The 13,647-nt window shown below is 40.2% G+C and overlaps 1 protein-coding gene across 6 annotated transcripts in view; it reads left to right on the top strand.

Moving 5' to 3' along the window:
- Positions 1–13,647, top strand: part of utrn.S (utrophin S homeolog) — a 446,216-nt gene that overhangs the window by 186,994 nt on the left and 245,575 nt on the right. For 5 of the 6 annotated variants that reach the window (XM_041564420.1, XM_041564418.1, XM_018265201.2 and 2 more), the window contains one exon: positions 1,461–1,650. In XM_041564420.1, coding sequence (XP_041420354.1) covers positions 1,461–1,650 — 190 coding nt within the window. Of the gene's footprint in view, positions 1–1,460; positions 1,651–12,248; positions 13,065–13,647 lie in introns of those variants that run through there. The other variant, XM_041564421.1, reaches the window with a different exon arrangement.

The following is a 13,647-nucleotide window of genomic DNA, read 5'->3' on the forward strand; positions in this document are numbered from 1 at the left end:
TAAATGGCAGGAAGGCCATGCTCCATAGAATTGATTTTACCGTAATTAAATAATTTACATTTTTAAACACTAGTTCCATTTTCTCTGTAATAATTGAACTGTACCTTGTACTAGTTCCAAACTTAGATATAGTTCATTTTTATTGGAGGCAAAACAAGCATGTTGGGTTCAATTAATGTTTACATTTTTTTTAGTAGACTTAAGGTATGGAGACCCTAGGGCCCAAGTTTTCTGGATAACAGGTCCCTTAGCTGTACAGCTTTTTACTGTGAGCCTCTTGGGATGTGAGCCATGATTTTACTGGACTTTCCTACTGCCTCACAGCAGAATATACTGTATTTAATTTTCCAAATGAAGCTACAACCATTATAGCGAGCTAGCTACATCAGAAAATGATTGGTGACTTGTGCCTTTAGGGCAAAGAAAGGAAATGACCATATAATGGTGGCAAAAGGGACAAAAGGAATAGTCTTGTTTAAAGCGAAGGAAAGGCTAAAATGAAGTAAGCTTTATCAGAAAGGTCTATATAAATACAGCAGTAAACTCTCAAAGTAATGCTACTCTGAGTCCTCTGTCAATAGAAACACCACATTTATTTCCTTCTATTGTGTATTCATGGGCTTCTGTATCGGGCTTCCTGTTTTCAGCATAAACCTCCAGGGCTAGGGCTTGAGCATGCTCAGTTTGCTACTTTCTCCCTCTCCCCCTTTTCTCCCCTCCCTCCTCCTCTCCCTGCTGTAATCTGAGCCCAGAGCTATGAGTGAGCAGGGAGAAAACCCTAATCCGCCCCCGCCTGCCTGACCTGACTGGCAATCTCTCCCTGCCCCGACCAATAGAAGAAAATCTCAGGTAAGCCCTGGTCGGGGCGGGTTGCAGGCTTGTGCTCCCGAAGGAGGGGCCCTGAAGTTGGTAGGGGGCTGTGTGTAATATTCATTGTCCAGAATCATATATTGATCTTTTATAGCAATTGTTATGACTTTCATGCTTTGAAAGATTTTGTTTAAAATACCAAATCTATTAACCTACAGAGATAGTAAAGGATAGAAATCAGGCTGACTCCCTGTGCAGATTGGAGCTGCTCTGCTTATGATTGAACAGCATGCAACTGAAGCACAAACAGAACAACTTCAAAGCTTCCCTTGTGTAGGCTCCTGTCTGCCTGCTATGCTGCCTATCAAATAAAACTATCTGTCAAAAAGAAAGTTAAAATGTTAAAGCATTGAGGTATATTTTTGGTTAGCACTTTTGCATTTCTCCCAACTCTCTCATTTTTCGCGGGACAGTCCCGATTTTGACAGAACACAAAGTGGGCAGGGTAAAAAATATTTTGTCCCTATTTCTATTTCCAAAATGTGGGGAGGTATGCTTTTATAATCATTAACCTAATGGATGTTGGCCCTTCCTGCCACTGTTTCTCTAAACTTGGAATCAAAGCTAAGCTGCTTGTACTTATTTCTTAGGGTTGGTGACCGACAGAGCACCCTAGAGAAGGAACTATGGAATGTACAAGCCTTGGTCAGGGAGCATGAGAACTTTATGAAATGGATGCAGGAAGCTGAAACGACTGTAAATGTTCTGATGGATGCATCTCAGCGTGAAGGGATTCAGCAGGATGTTAGTCGCCTGCGCCAACTGAAATCGCAACTCCAGGTAGGAACCATTATACAAAGTTGACTTCAGTTCATAAGCTCTTACGTATGTGCTGGTGGGTATTAATGGTTTGTTCTGATATATTCAAGTCATAGCTTGAAAAACCCTGAATCCAGTTGCAGAATGAGCTGCACGCTCTACTTTATTTATCTATGATGCTTTATTTCCAAATACTTTCTGAAAGTTTCCATGTCTTAAATCTCATAACATGTAGAAGGGAGCAATGTTCTGTGCTTTCAAAACTATTGGTATTTTTTAATGTTGTACAGAGGTAGTAAGTACTATGGTTAACATGGCATTTTGATTATTGGTTTGTGGGGAAACAAACTTAATAAACTGATTCTGGTATCTGAGAAAATACTCAGCCTATGGCAGACACGGAGGTGACAGTCCTCCGTTCACTGTACTGAATGTTTCTACAATATCACAGCTTCTACTGTAAAAATAAATATATATATTATTCATTTAAATGTTTTTATAGCACTTATGTATAGCACTCACAGGGAGTTCATTCTGCCTCTATGTTTTTGGAGATTTGGAGGAAACCAGAGTACCTGAAGGAACTTTGCACAGACACAGGGAAAACATACTACTCTTGCATTTTGTGCTCCGGCCGAAATTCAAGATAGGATCCTAGTGCTGCAAGGAATTAGTGCTAATCACTGGGCTTTAGGGATCCACCTGTCCAGTTCTCACCTGGATTAGGGCCCTTACTCACGAGCGTTTGAAGCTGCACTCTGGTTTTATGCGTTCAGCCACAGGGGACCACAGGAGTAGACACAATGAATTCTTTTCAATGCGTCTGTATGCACACAGAGGCATGTAAACGCTGAACGCAGGTTGGGACGCAGCATGTTGCATTTTTCCTGCGTTCGGCGCTTACATGCATCTGTGTGAGTACAGCCGCATTGAAAAGAATTAATCGCGTCTACTCCTGCGCTCCCCTGCACCTGAATGCATAAAACCAGAACACAGGGGAGCACAGCTTCAAACGCCGTGAGTAAGGGCCCTAACCCAGTTTTTGGAAAGGGCTATCCAGGTGAAAACTGTCTTTAAAATAAATGGTGCTGCGATCAGCCAATCTGCAATTTTTCCTTCTCCCCATGGAAAGGTTAATTGGTTCTTGATAAAATTAGCCAAGTTGTGTGAATGAATGTGAAAGCAACACAGTTCATGAATAATGTCTGAAAAGCATTGTGGAATATGCTGCTATATAAATAATGAATAATAATCCTACACCTCTTACCCCCTTTCCTTCCCGTTACCTTCGCTGACCCTCAGGGCTGGATTTACATAGCAGGGCACCCCTAGGCCCACTGTCGTTCGTTGCCCTGTCCCCTCCCTTTTATTAAATCGAAATTTCATCATCGGAACCAGAGCAATGGGGATTGGCATACAGGATATTTTTCCTGTGCCGCCCCAGAGTTTCTGAACCAATATGGGTGTGTTGGGCAGCATGCCGCCCCCTAAAATCCTGCTGCCCTAAGCCTGGGCCGTGGTGGCCTCTCCTCTTCACCTGTGGGCAGAGAATCTGTTGGTTTCATCAGCATTTCATGGGTCAACTTATTCTAACTCCACTAAAGTGATTGAATTAGAGATTCTTGGTTTCTTGTACTGGTACAAAACTACAGCTTTGTGTGTGAATTCTCCCTAATTGTTATTAGCCTTGCATGAAGGAGCTCTGTGCCAATAGCACTGAAATGCACTGATAATTATGATAATCCTATAATCATTGTATATACAGGCAGCATAATGCATTCCACTGTACATGACTGGTGTGAGGCTCCAAGAAACAAATTGCTTAATAACGCCAGATATGTTAATGAAGTCCAAGTTCTTTAAAGCTGTGCTCAGAACAGCCACCATGGGGCTCACGAACAGGCATTATGAGTATAAATAAATATATATATATATATATATATATATATATATATATATATATATATATATATATATATATATAGATATAGATATAGATATAGATATAGATATAGATATAGATATAGATATAGATATAGATATATATATAGATATATATATAGATATATTAAGGCAGATAAATTGGAAGACCAAGATTCATGATTCTTACTTGTATTTTCATATGGAGAGAGAAGAGAATAGTATATTATTCACAGATATACCAGCAAACTGTTCCCTTTAGTGTAATGCACAATATGAAGCAGTAGTGTATGTATAATGCATGCTTTCTCTCACCTACTTAAACTGCATATTTAACTGTCGAGGTATAAGGAAATGTGAAAGTGTTAGAGCTTCTGCTGAAATATTTCAGCTAATATTTTAGATCTTGCTTGATATCTTAGTATACATGGCCTAGTCACCTAAAGCATATGTTAAAGTCAGAGATACACATTTGCCTTGGAGGTTGAGGTGGGGAGATAAGAATTGGCTTCTGTGATTATCCTCTCTTGACAGTGTAAGTTCACGGTTTCTCCCTAGTGGCATAGATAAAGGTCTAGTGTTTCAGTGCATGTGACATATTTAGGGAAACATACTGTAGGTCCTCTCAGTTGACAACATTTTTATCTTGGCTGTGGTTTTATCACCCTGGGGCAAAGCTAGTTCTCAAGTGCTTTATAACTCATGCTGTCTTCCATGAAAATAAAGTAGATGTTGTGATCTATTCCTGTAATAGGAAGATATATGCAGTGCAGTAAAACAAATACCAAAAAGGCCGCTGGGATTTCTGTAGGGTTCTACTAACAGGCATTTTCTTTATATCATAGACTGGTTCTGCTTAATTAGCTACATAGATATATTTTACTGATCATCTTATTTATTCAAATTATTTTCCTTTGTTATGTTTTGGGTCATATGTGGTTAAACCTGATGTAGCGGGCAAGCAAGCCCTCCAAGCTCCATAGCCAGAAATGGAAGTTGGCAGCAACACAGGTTCCTATTTCTATGAAAACATTTTCCTCCTGATTTAGGGTCAGGAGTATAAGTTATCCAAATCTGATAAAAGTTCATTTGAAATGGAAAACTATCCTACTTGTACATGTAAGTGGTTTTAGTTGCCTATAAAGAGGCCACTCTCTAGAGCACTGATGAGAATGTTTAATGTTCTACTGCTGGTTGGCAAGAAAAAGATTAATCCAATCCTCTCTTCTTATATGGATCCTAGTCTATCTTGACTGGACTGTCTCCTCTTGAAAGGAATAGGGAAATATAAATGCACTGCAGGAACACCAGGAGTTATTTTCGAATACCTATAAAATTCTCAATTTATTTGCAAAGGCTGACTTGCCAGGAAACCAATGTAGGTGTAAGGAACCCATCAGTACATTTTGGTCCATGTGTGATCTAAAATTCTCTGCTGGTCTTAGATGAGCTGTGATTCTGCTTTTATCACATAGTTCAGAGGGACAGACATATACTGTATGTATGTATGTATGTATGTATCTGTAAAGGATGCAACCGACTCATACGTTCCCCTCTTATCATGGATGGATTGTACTTGATCCTCTGCACAAGTAGTGTTCAACATGCTCCCACTGCAGAACGGTCCCATGCAGAAATAGTTGCACAGATCTGTTGGCCTGAAAAGAAATCTCAGAACTATTCATATTAAGTTTCCTGTGAAACCACCATCATAATCCTTAGGGCTGTACAAGTGACTCATGAGATGCAAAATATGTTGGATTTTGAAGTATTTTGGACAAAAGCAAAAAAAAGTTATTGACCCTGTGTGGTGTTTATACAAATGGCCTGTAGATGTCACTGTGCTCGGACTTATACTGTGCATACTTCCTGACAGCTTAAAATTGAAGTTACTGTTGTGTAATAGCTGCATGAGCCTGCTAATATAGCACTGTTATAGTCTACTCATCCTCAGCTACCCAAAACATAACAAACTGACGACGAGATGGCTCTTCTTCCTCTGCAGCAGCTTGCAGCTTTTCTTCCAAACCCTTGTGAGCGTACTATACCTTTTACTGCTTGGATCCGTATGTTTGAAAACTACGTTATTGCTGCTGACCAAGGGGAGATTTCTGCTGCTAGAAAGCGTGCTTTACTTATTCACTGCCTGGGAGCAGAGGGACAGCGTATATTCTATACATTACCATTACCTGATGAGACTTATGAAACTGCTCTTAATGCTATAAAGAACTTTTTCGTGCCGAGAGTAAATGTGGTTGCTGAAAGATATAAATTCCACCAACGTGGACAATCTAATGGCGAATCCACAGAACAATTTGTAGCAGCTTTGAGAGAGCTGGTTGTTACCAGAAGAAATGCTAAGAGACCAAATTGTGGAAAAAACAAACTCACCTCGCATTAGAGAGAGACTGCTCCTAGGATTTAACCCTTGCAAAGGCTATTACAGTTGCTAGCCAAATTGAAACAGCAGTGGCAGAGGCTAAAACTCTCAGTCAGGGAACTGCTGGGAATGTACAGATTGTGAATTCAACACTGTGGCCTAATAATGCACAGTCACAGGCAAAATACAGTGCTAAGGAAAGGGATTCACCTACACTGCAAAACCATACAGCAAATACAAAAAGAAAATACTGTTTTCGCTGTGGTTCAACACAACACACTGCAAATCATGTTACATGTCCTGCAAAAGCTAAACGGTGCCGCAACTGCAAAAAAGTAGGACATTTTGCTAAGATCTGCCGTAGTTCTGCTAAAGATGTTCATGAAGTCACTACTACAAATGTCACAGTATTAAGTGAGGATAAAGCGGGTACATTTATTCCAGACAAGTTTATATACACTGTCAGTGTCAGTACTGCGTCTGCTGACAAGGGACACTCCATTAACCTGATGCTTGATACAGGTTCAGCTGTTTCTATACTACCAAAGGATATTTTCTTGAGATACTTTGCAAAAGATCCGCTTGTTGCACCTGCCCTGAAACTGGTCAGTTACTTAAAGGATCCAATCCCTGTGCTTGGTTGCTTGCCATTGACTGTACAATTTGAATCAAATACTGCAAAATGTGACTTTTACATTATGACTAAGGGTACTGCTATACTTGGAAGGGATCTCTTTGCTGCATTAAACCTACAATTAGCTGGTGGTCTCATTACTACAGCACGTGTCTTTTACTGATTGTACAGTACACCTTTTGTTTCCGTTTTGAAGCTGAAAGATTATATTATTTCCAAAGTACATTAGTCACTTTAAAATGTAAAACTGCAAAAATATGAAGGAGTTTTCGGTGCACTCTATTCTGTGCTTTGGTGCATAAATGTTCATTTAAAGCTGAAGGTTAATCACACCTTAAAATGTGAGTATATTTTAATTTTGATGAAATGCATTATTAGGATGCAGGTTCCACACTCCTCACAGTATTTGTTCTGTGAATTGCAATTAACTTGGCATTACTAACCTCTGTATTATCATGTTTTTTAAATGCTGGCATATCCACCCAAGAGCACTGTCCATCAAATGCTTTATGAATTCTCAGATGTTTCAATCTTTTTAACAAATGTCATGTTTAGTTTAGCATAACTAGCTTGCCTTAATACTGAGAGTGCTGATGGCTTAGCTGTTTCTTGTTCAACATTATTCGTTAGAGAGCCTCGGCCTTGTCTCTACCACTGTTTTATTATCAACCTGTATCATATCACAGCTCCTAAAACATTTCCCTTAAGGCTAGTGCCTTCTTTCCCACTGGTGTAAATACATTAGTGGAGAAAACAGGATCTGCCACATTTGTCATGGCATGGCATTCATCTGTTATACATCCATAGGGCTGATTTTAGCATAAAAACGTGAAAGAATTAATCTTTGCGGCAAAATCCACCAAGCGTGTGTGAGAAGGCAACAGATTGTGCTTTCTCCAGGGGCAAATTTACACTGCAAGAGAAAACATGTGTTACTAGCCTTAAAGGGATACTGTCATGGGAAAAAATTTTTTTTCAAAATGAATCAGTTAATAGTGCTGCTCCAGCAGAATTCTGCACTGAAATCCATTTCTCAAAAGAGCAAACAGATTTTTTTATATTCAATTTTGAAATCTGACATGGGGCTAGAAATTTTGTCAATTTCCCAGCTGCCCCATGTCATGTGACTTGTGCCTGCACTTCAGGAGAGAGATGCTTTCTGGCAGGCTGCTGTTTTTCCTTCTCAATGTAACTGAATGTGTCTCAGTGAGACATGGGTTTTTACTATTGAGTGCTGTTCTTAGATCTACCAGGCAGCTGTTATCTTGTGTTAGGGAGCTGCTATCTGGTTACCTTCCCATTGTTCTTTTATTTGGCTGCTGGGGGGGGGGAGATAATCACTCCAACTTGCAGTATAGCAGTAAAGAGTTATTGAAGTTTATCAGAGCACAAGTCACATGACCAGGGGCAGCTGGGAAATTGACAAAATGTCTAGCCCGATGTCATGTTTCAAAATTGAATATAATAAATCTGTTTGCTCTTTTGAGAAATGGATTTCAGTGCAGAATTCTGCTGGAGCAGCACTATTAACTGATTCATTTTGAAAAAACATTTTTTTCCCATGACAGTATCCCTTTAAGGTGTGAAACTCCTTCCCCTCGTGAGCCCACACGCAGTCTGCCTCATTGAAACCCTGGCAGCACGCTGGCCATTTAAGAAATCATCGGGCCTTTGTGGCCTCGCACAGATCCAGGCCTGAATGTAAAAAGAGTTGCCGAAGCAATACAAGCATATAAAATGTTCCTGGAGGTGCCAACTAATGGCTATGATTGGCTATTTGGTATCTCCTGTGCCATGTGTTGCTTGTAGAGCTTCCATGTTATAAAGTACCCAATCTGAGGTCTGATTCTTTTGTGGATATGGAGGTGTAAGATGTGGCCCTAACTAGGGGCAAGAGGAGGGGATTGAGGATAAGTTTGATCTTACACAAACTAATACCTAGGCCACAAATAGAGGATTTATAGAAGGCTACATGACAGAATTGTAGCTTAGCCATACGTCAGCCATACTGTTATTTAGAACTAAAAGTATGCATTCTCTGTTTTTTTTTCTTCAGAAGTTGTGTAAGTTGTTTATACCTTAAAAGGGATCATAGCCACCAAGCATGTCTGGAATAATCTATAATGCGTTATCACCAAAGACTATGCAAACCCAATGTACCTCAAAGGAGATGAAGTTTTATGAACAAAAATCTGGACATTGTTAGGTTGAAATATTGTGTAAACAAGGACGCTGGACTTTGATTGGTTAAAATATTGGACTGGGAAGAATGTTTTGGACTAAGGGGTAGCATGGATAGTTACAAAATATTCCAGGAATAATGTGAGTTTGTAAGACTTAAGTACATTGTCCTGTGTAAATCTATATTCACAATCACTGTGTTAAAGTGACCAGTTCTTGCCAGTTTGGAGTCCTGGGGGAATTCCAAGTGCTTTACGCCCTATGCCTTACCTCCCAGCATGTGAAAAATATAAAGAGGGGCAAAAACATCAAAAAACATTTTTGACCATTCCCATTTAATGGCCATACCCACTACCATGTCCATTTTACAAAATTCAGCAGGTTATGAAAGTTTGAACACATTTCTAAGAGTTTTAGGGCCATGTTTTATGTGTTATAACAGTTTGGCTAATGAAGTTGGCATGCAGTAGATCAAAGAGAAACTTGGACATTTCAGTAATAAACCTGGGACTGCGGGCTGAGCTGTCAAAATTGGGAATGTCCTGCAGAAAATGGAACAGTTGGGAGGTTTGCCCAATGTGGACTGGCAGCCTATGCAGTGCTACACCTGTTTTTATGCAACTGAAGGTTGCTGACAAACCTGAAATTCAGAAATAAACACCTGCTTTAATGAGCAACATGTTACTCACAAGCCACTGGTTGGGGATCAATGCTTTAGGGTAATGGCACACGGATAGAAAATGGCATTTATCCATTCAAAGTGCAGTGCACGGAGCTGCATATCTGCACCATACTCATCTGTCATTTGACTAATCTCAGTGCATAGCAATGTTCAGTTAGAGAGGCAATGTATATCCCTGTGTGACATTACCATTTGCCACCCTCCTAGGGACTACGAAAATGTGGAGGAACAATGCTACAATTTGGCCAGTTTGCTATGCTATAATTTCACAAAACTACAAATCAGCAGTATTTATGCTTTTATGCAGTCCCAGACTGTGAGCAGGGGCACACGGGCACATTCGGGGAGATTTAGTCGCCTGGCGACTAATCGACTCTTCTTCAGGGCGACAATCACCCCGAACTGCCTTCCCCCTGCCTTCCGACTGCTAAAATGAAAAATCGCCTGCGGCAATGCACTCGCAGTGTTTCGATTTCCGAAGTCTCCCGAAGTTTCTCTGTCTCTCCTAGGAGACCGCTCAGCCTCCCCTCCTATAGCAGCTCCAGCTCCTCTTCAGGGGTGCTCAGTCCGCAGCGTCCCCACCGCTTAACTCAAACTGTGCCAAAGGAATGGACGGCACTCCACTTGAAGAGGAAAAAAGTCTTTATTGCAAGCTAAAACAGGGATCAAAGGCCCTACGCGTTTCGGGATACAATCCCTTAATCATAGGTATAGGCCTATGATTAAGGGATTGTATCCCGAAACGCGTAGGCGACTTCAGAAATCGAAGCAGCGCAAGTGCCATTGTGCCATTTTCTCATTATAACAGGCGGAAGGCAGGGGGAAGGCAGTTCAGGGAGATTTTCGCCCCGAAGAAGAGGCTATTAGTCCCCAGGCGACTAAATCTCACCAAATCTGCCCATGTGCCCCTGTCCTAACAAGAAGTATGAATGAATACACCAGTGAGAGGCCTGAGCTATCTTGGCTCCTCTATTCTGCATGCCCTTCATTAGCATGAGTATGAAATGCTCCTGCTCATTCATATCTATATAAATGTATTACGTGCTTAATTAGAAATACTGATTTGCTAATCTCCTGAAGTGCTGCAATCGACTGGATCTGTACAAACATAATTATACAAGGCACTGCTTGCTCTCTGTGATACAGTTGGCTTTATTCCTTCTTTTGCTTTTTTTTTTTTTTTTTTTTGAAGATTCATTGCAGAGCTACATTGATGTACAAAGATTTTTTTTTAAAATCCAGACAGTTACATTAATTTGGGTTAGTGGGGGAAAGCCTATATGGGTTGTTGTTTTGAGATGTATTGCTATGTACCAGAATGCTATAGCTTCATGGTAAAGTGGGTGCAGTAATGCTAGAGGCATGATACTCATTTATGCTCCAGTAACCTTTAGTTGTTCCTCAAGCTTCAGGTGCAGTGTAAATGGTTTCCCTGTTTTAGACTAATGCTGCTTGAGCTGATTATTTATTGTGCCATTATTAATAGTGTACAGCTTGTTGGGATTTATTTTAGAAAAAGCATCCAAAAGCAGAAAAAAACCCTGCTTTGGTGATAAAAATAGCCTTTTGCCTGGAAGCTGTACTCTTAAAGTAGCAGTAATATATATGCATTATAGCCTTCCCCTGGTGCCTGCGTATACTTAAAAGCCGTTTGATAGGAAATAATAATATTTCTGTCTAGGAATACAAGATCCTATTTGTCTCATGTCAAATGTTTAGCACTATCTTGTATTTCATGCTGACATGTATCCTGCTGCATTCTAGAGAGGTGTAGGTTCCCACCTTTGAAGCATGCAGTAACCTTCTTAGCATATTTCCAGTAAAATTGGGCTGTGAGAATGTTATTGGAGACAATTTTTAAAGGAGTTGTTTACCTTCAAACATTTTTTGTTTTCAGTTCAATTGGGTTCAGATGGTTCACCAGAAATAAAGACTTTTCCCAATTACTTTCAATTTTCTAATTGTGACCATTTTTCTGATATTGAAGTGTAAAGTTTCATTTTTCACCTTCTAAAGCAGCTCTGGGAGGGGGGGGGGGGGTCGTCGACTCTTTAACTTTTCTAAATTGATATGTTTAGGTGATACATTTGTTTTATTTATCCCTGCTGGGCAACTGTTAGAATTGAGTCAATAGTTGCTAATATTCCACAGATACTGCTGAAGATTGTATCAACTAATTGTATCAACTAAATGTAGCAAATTGTAAAAGTTTAGAATGCTCCTGGATCACTGAGCTGCCAGACTGAAAATGAAACTTACATTTTTGGAAAATGGTTATGAAATAAAAAAATGGAAAGCAATTGAAAAAAGTGTTTATGGTGAACAATCTGAAAACAACACAACTCAAAAAAGTGTTTGGAAGGTGAACAACCCCTTTAACCTATCCAAAATATTTAACAGCAGCATCTGTAGGACTGAGGGATTGGCACCCCTAGGATAATAATGCATTCAGTACTTACTAGAAATTACTTAATATATGCCATATACTGTGTTTTCTTTTACTGGTACTGCTTCCATTTGCCTTATAGGAAGCTGCTGTGTCAGATCTGATTAGATAAGGAGCATTGAGCTATTGTGGCTCCACATACAGAACACACATTGTTGACTCCTTACCCCTCCAATAACCAATTACAAAAGATTCTTCCTGTAAAATTTGGTTGATTTAGAGAAGGCATTAGCATGTCCTCATCTGAGCTGTGCCTACAGCATTCTTATGCTTGCTGAAACTATAGCCCTCTTATGGGTGAGACTCCTGTTATAAAAGATAATAATACTAACATGCTGTTACAATCAGGTGCTCATGAACGGAAGGAATAATAGGGGGGGGATATATGATCTTAAACATTTATCCACTTTCTGATTATTTTTCAGTAGGTATCACTCATCCTCTGCCTGCGTGTGTAGTTAATTCAATTAGCATTTAGCGTATGGCTTTCATAATTAGAGCAGCTATCCCTCAGTGTCCCTGGGAAGATTTATACCAGTCTGTAGTTCTCTCTGGAGCTGCATTCAGTCAGAGGCGAGCTAACAGGGAACAAAACACATTCTTCACTGGAAGGGTGCAAACCTCCCTCTCCTGCTCCTTCTGTCCTTCAGTGTAGAGCGGCTACGGGAAATTGGCTTCACTTGTATATCCATCATCTCTTCTCCAGGGGCTCCACAATGCCTTTCAGTTTTTCTGTTACGCTTCCTTAAGTCACACCCTATTGAATGGCTTTGCACAAGGATAAGCTGGCGTTTGGCTGAGGCAGCCTGGCTCTGCTGCTTTGCCTTCAGCACGGAATCTCATCCTCTATGGAGCTTGCCTAGTAAGGATTTTGGTTTCAGGGAATCAAACTTAGGAGATGAAATCCTCTCCTGCCATTGAAAGCAGTGTGGGCTTTGCTCTCCCGAAAGTGTTTTTTCCCCCTAATATTTGGAAGGGAGCATGCTCAGACAGCTGGCAAATGGTTGTCCAGTGACCATGAGGAAATGATTGCCGCTTTTCATTTATAATGCAAATTCTGAGGTGCCTGCAGAAGTGTGGCAAACTTAAAATGATGGCTGTGGTGAGAACATCTCTGCAGAAAGTTGTGGTCTTGTTGCATCACTTGCAAAGGATGGCAGTGTCCTCTCCTCGCTACCAGAAACTGTGCAAGGTGAGTCTGTGGGGGGCGGTGGACCTAATGTTGGGGTGTGAGTTTCTGCAACTGCTCCACAAGCTGTTCTATGTTATATTTCTGTCTAAATTTGTCTGTCTTTTGTTTTTAGCTGAATTGTATCTTTCTTATATATCTGCATTCCACTATTGAGAGAATTGGATATTTCCACGAATCTTAAATAATATGTCTTCTAAAAACTTTTGATAGTGTGATTTTATTTTGGGGGGGGGGGGTGGGGATTGAAATTCAATTATTTTCACTTGCACTCATTTGGTTCCTTCCATTTACCTGTATGGGATTGGGATGAAAGTTGCTGTCACTAATGAGGCTTTCCATGCCTTTGGTCATAGGGTTATCTCTGGCAGATAATGAAATTCCTACCCTGATGGATGCATTAAATTTGCTTACTGACAGATACTTACTCATTGTGGGAACTGGGACAACTTCCTCGGTCTCACTACTGTTAACTAATTTGTTTTATTTGTCTCGTTGCTTTCTTTTCTACATTGTCCCCAGAATTAAAATCAGGTTACTCAATTGTTTCATTTTCTGAGTGTTTTGTTTGTCTTCCTTTACTTCC

The sequence above is a fragment of the Xenopus laevis genome, chromosome 5S (assembly GCF_017654675.1).
Source record: "Xenopus laevis strain J_2021 chromosome 5S, Xenopus_laevis_v10.1, whole genome shotgun sequence".
NCBI classification, from domain to species: domain Eukaryota; kingdom Metazoa; phylum Chordata; class Amphibia; order Anura; family Pipidae; genus Xenopus; species Xenopus laevis.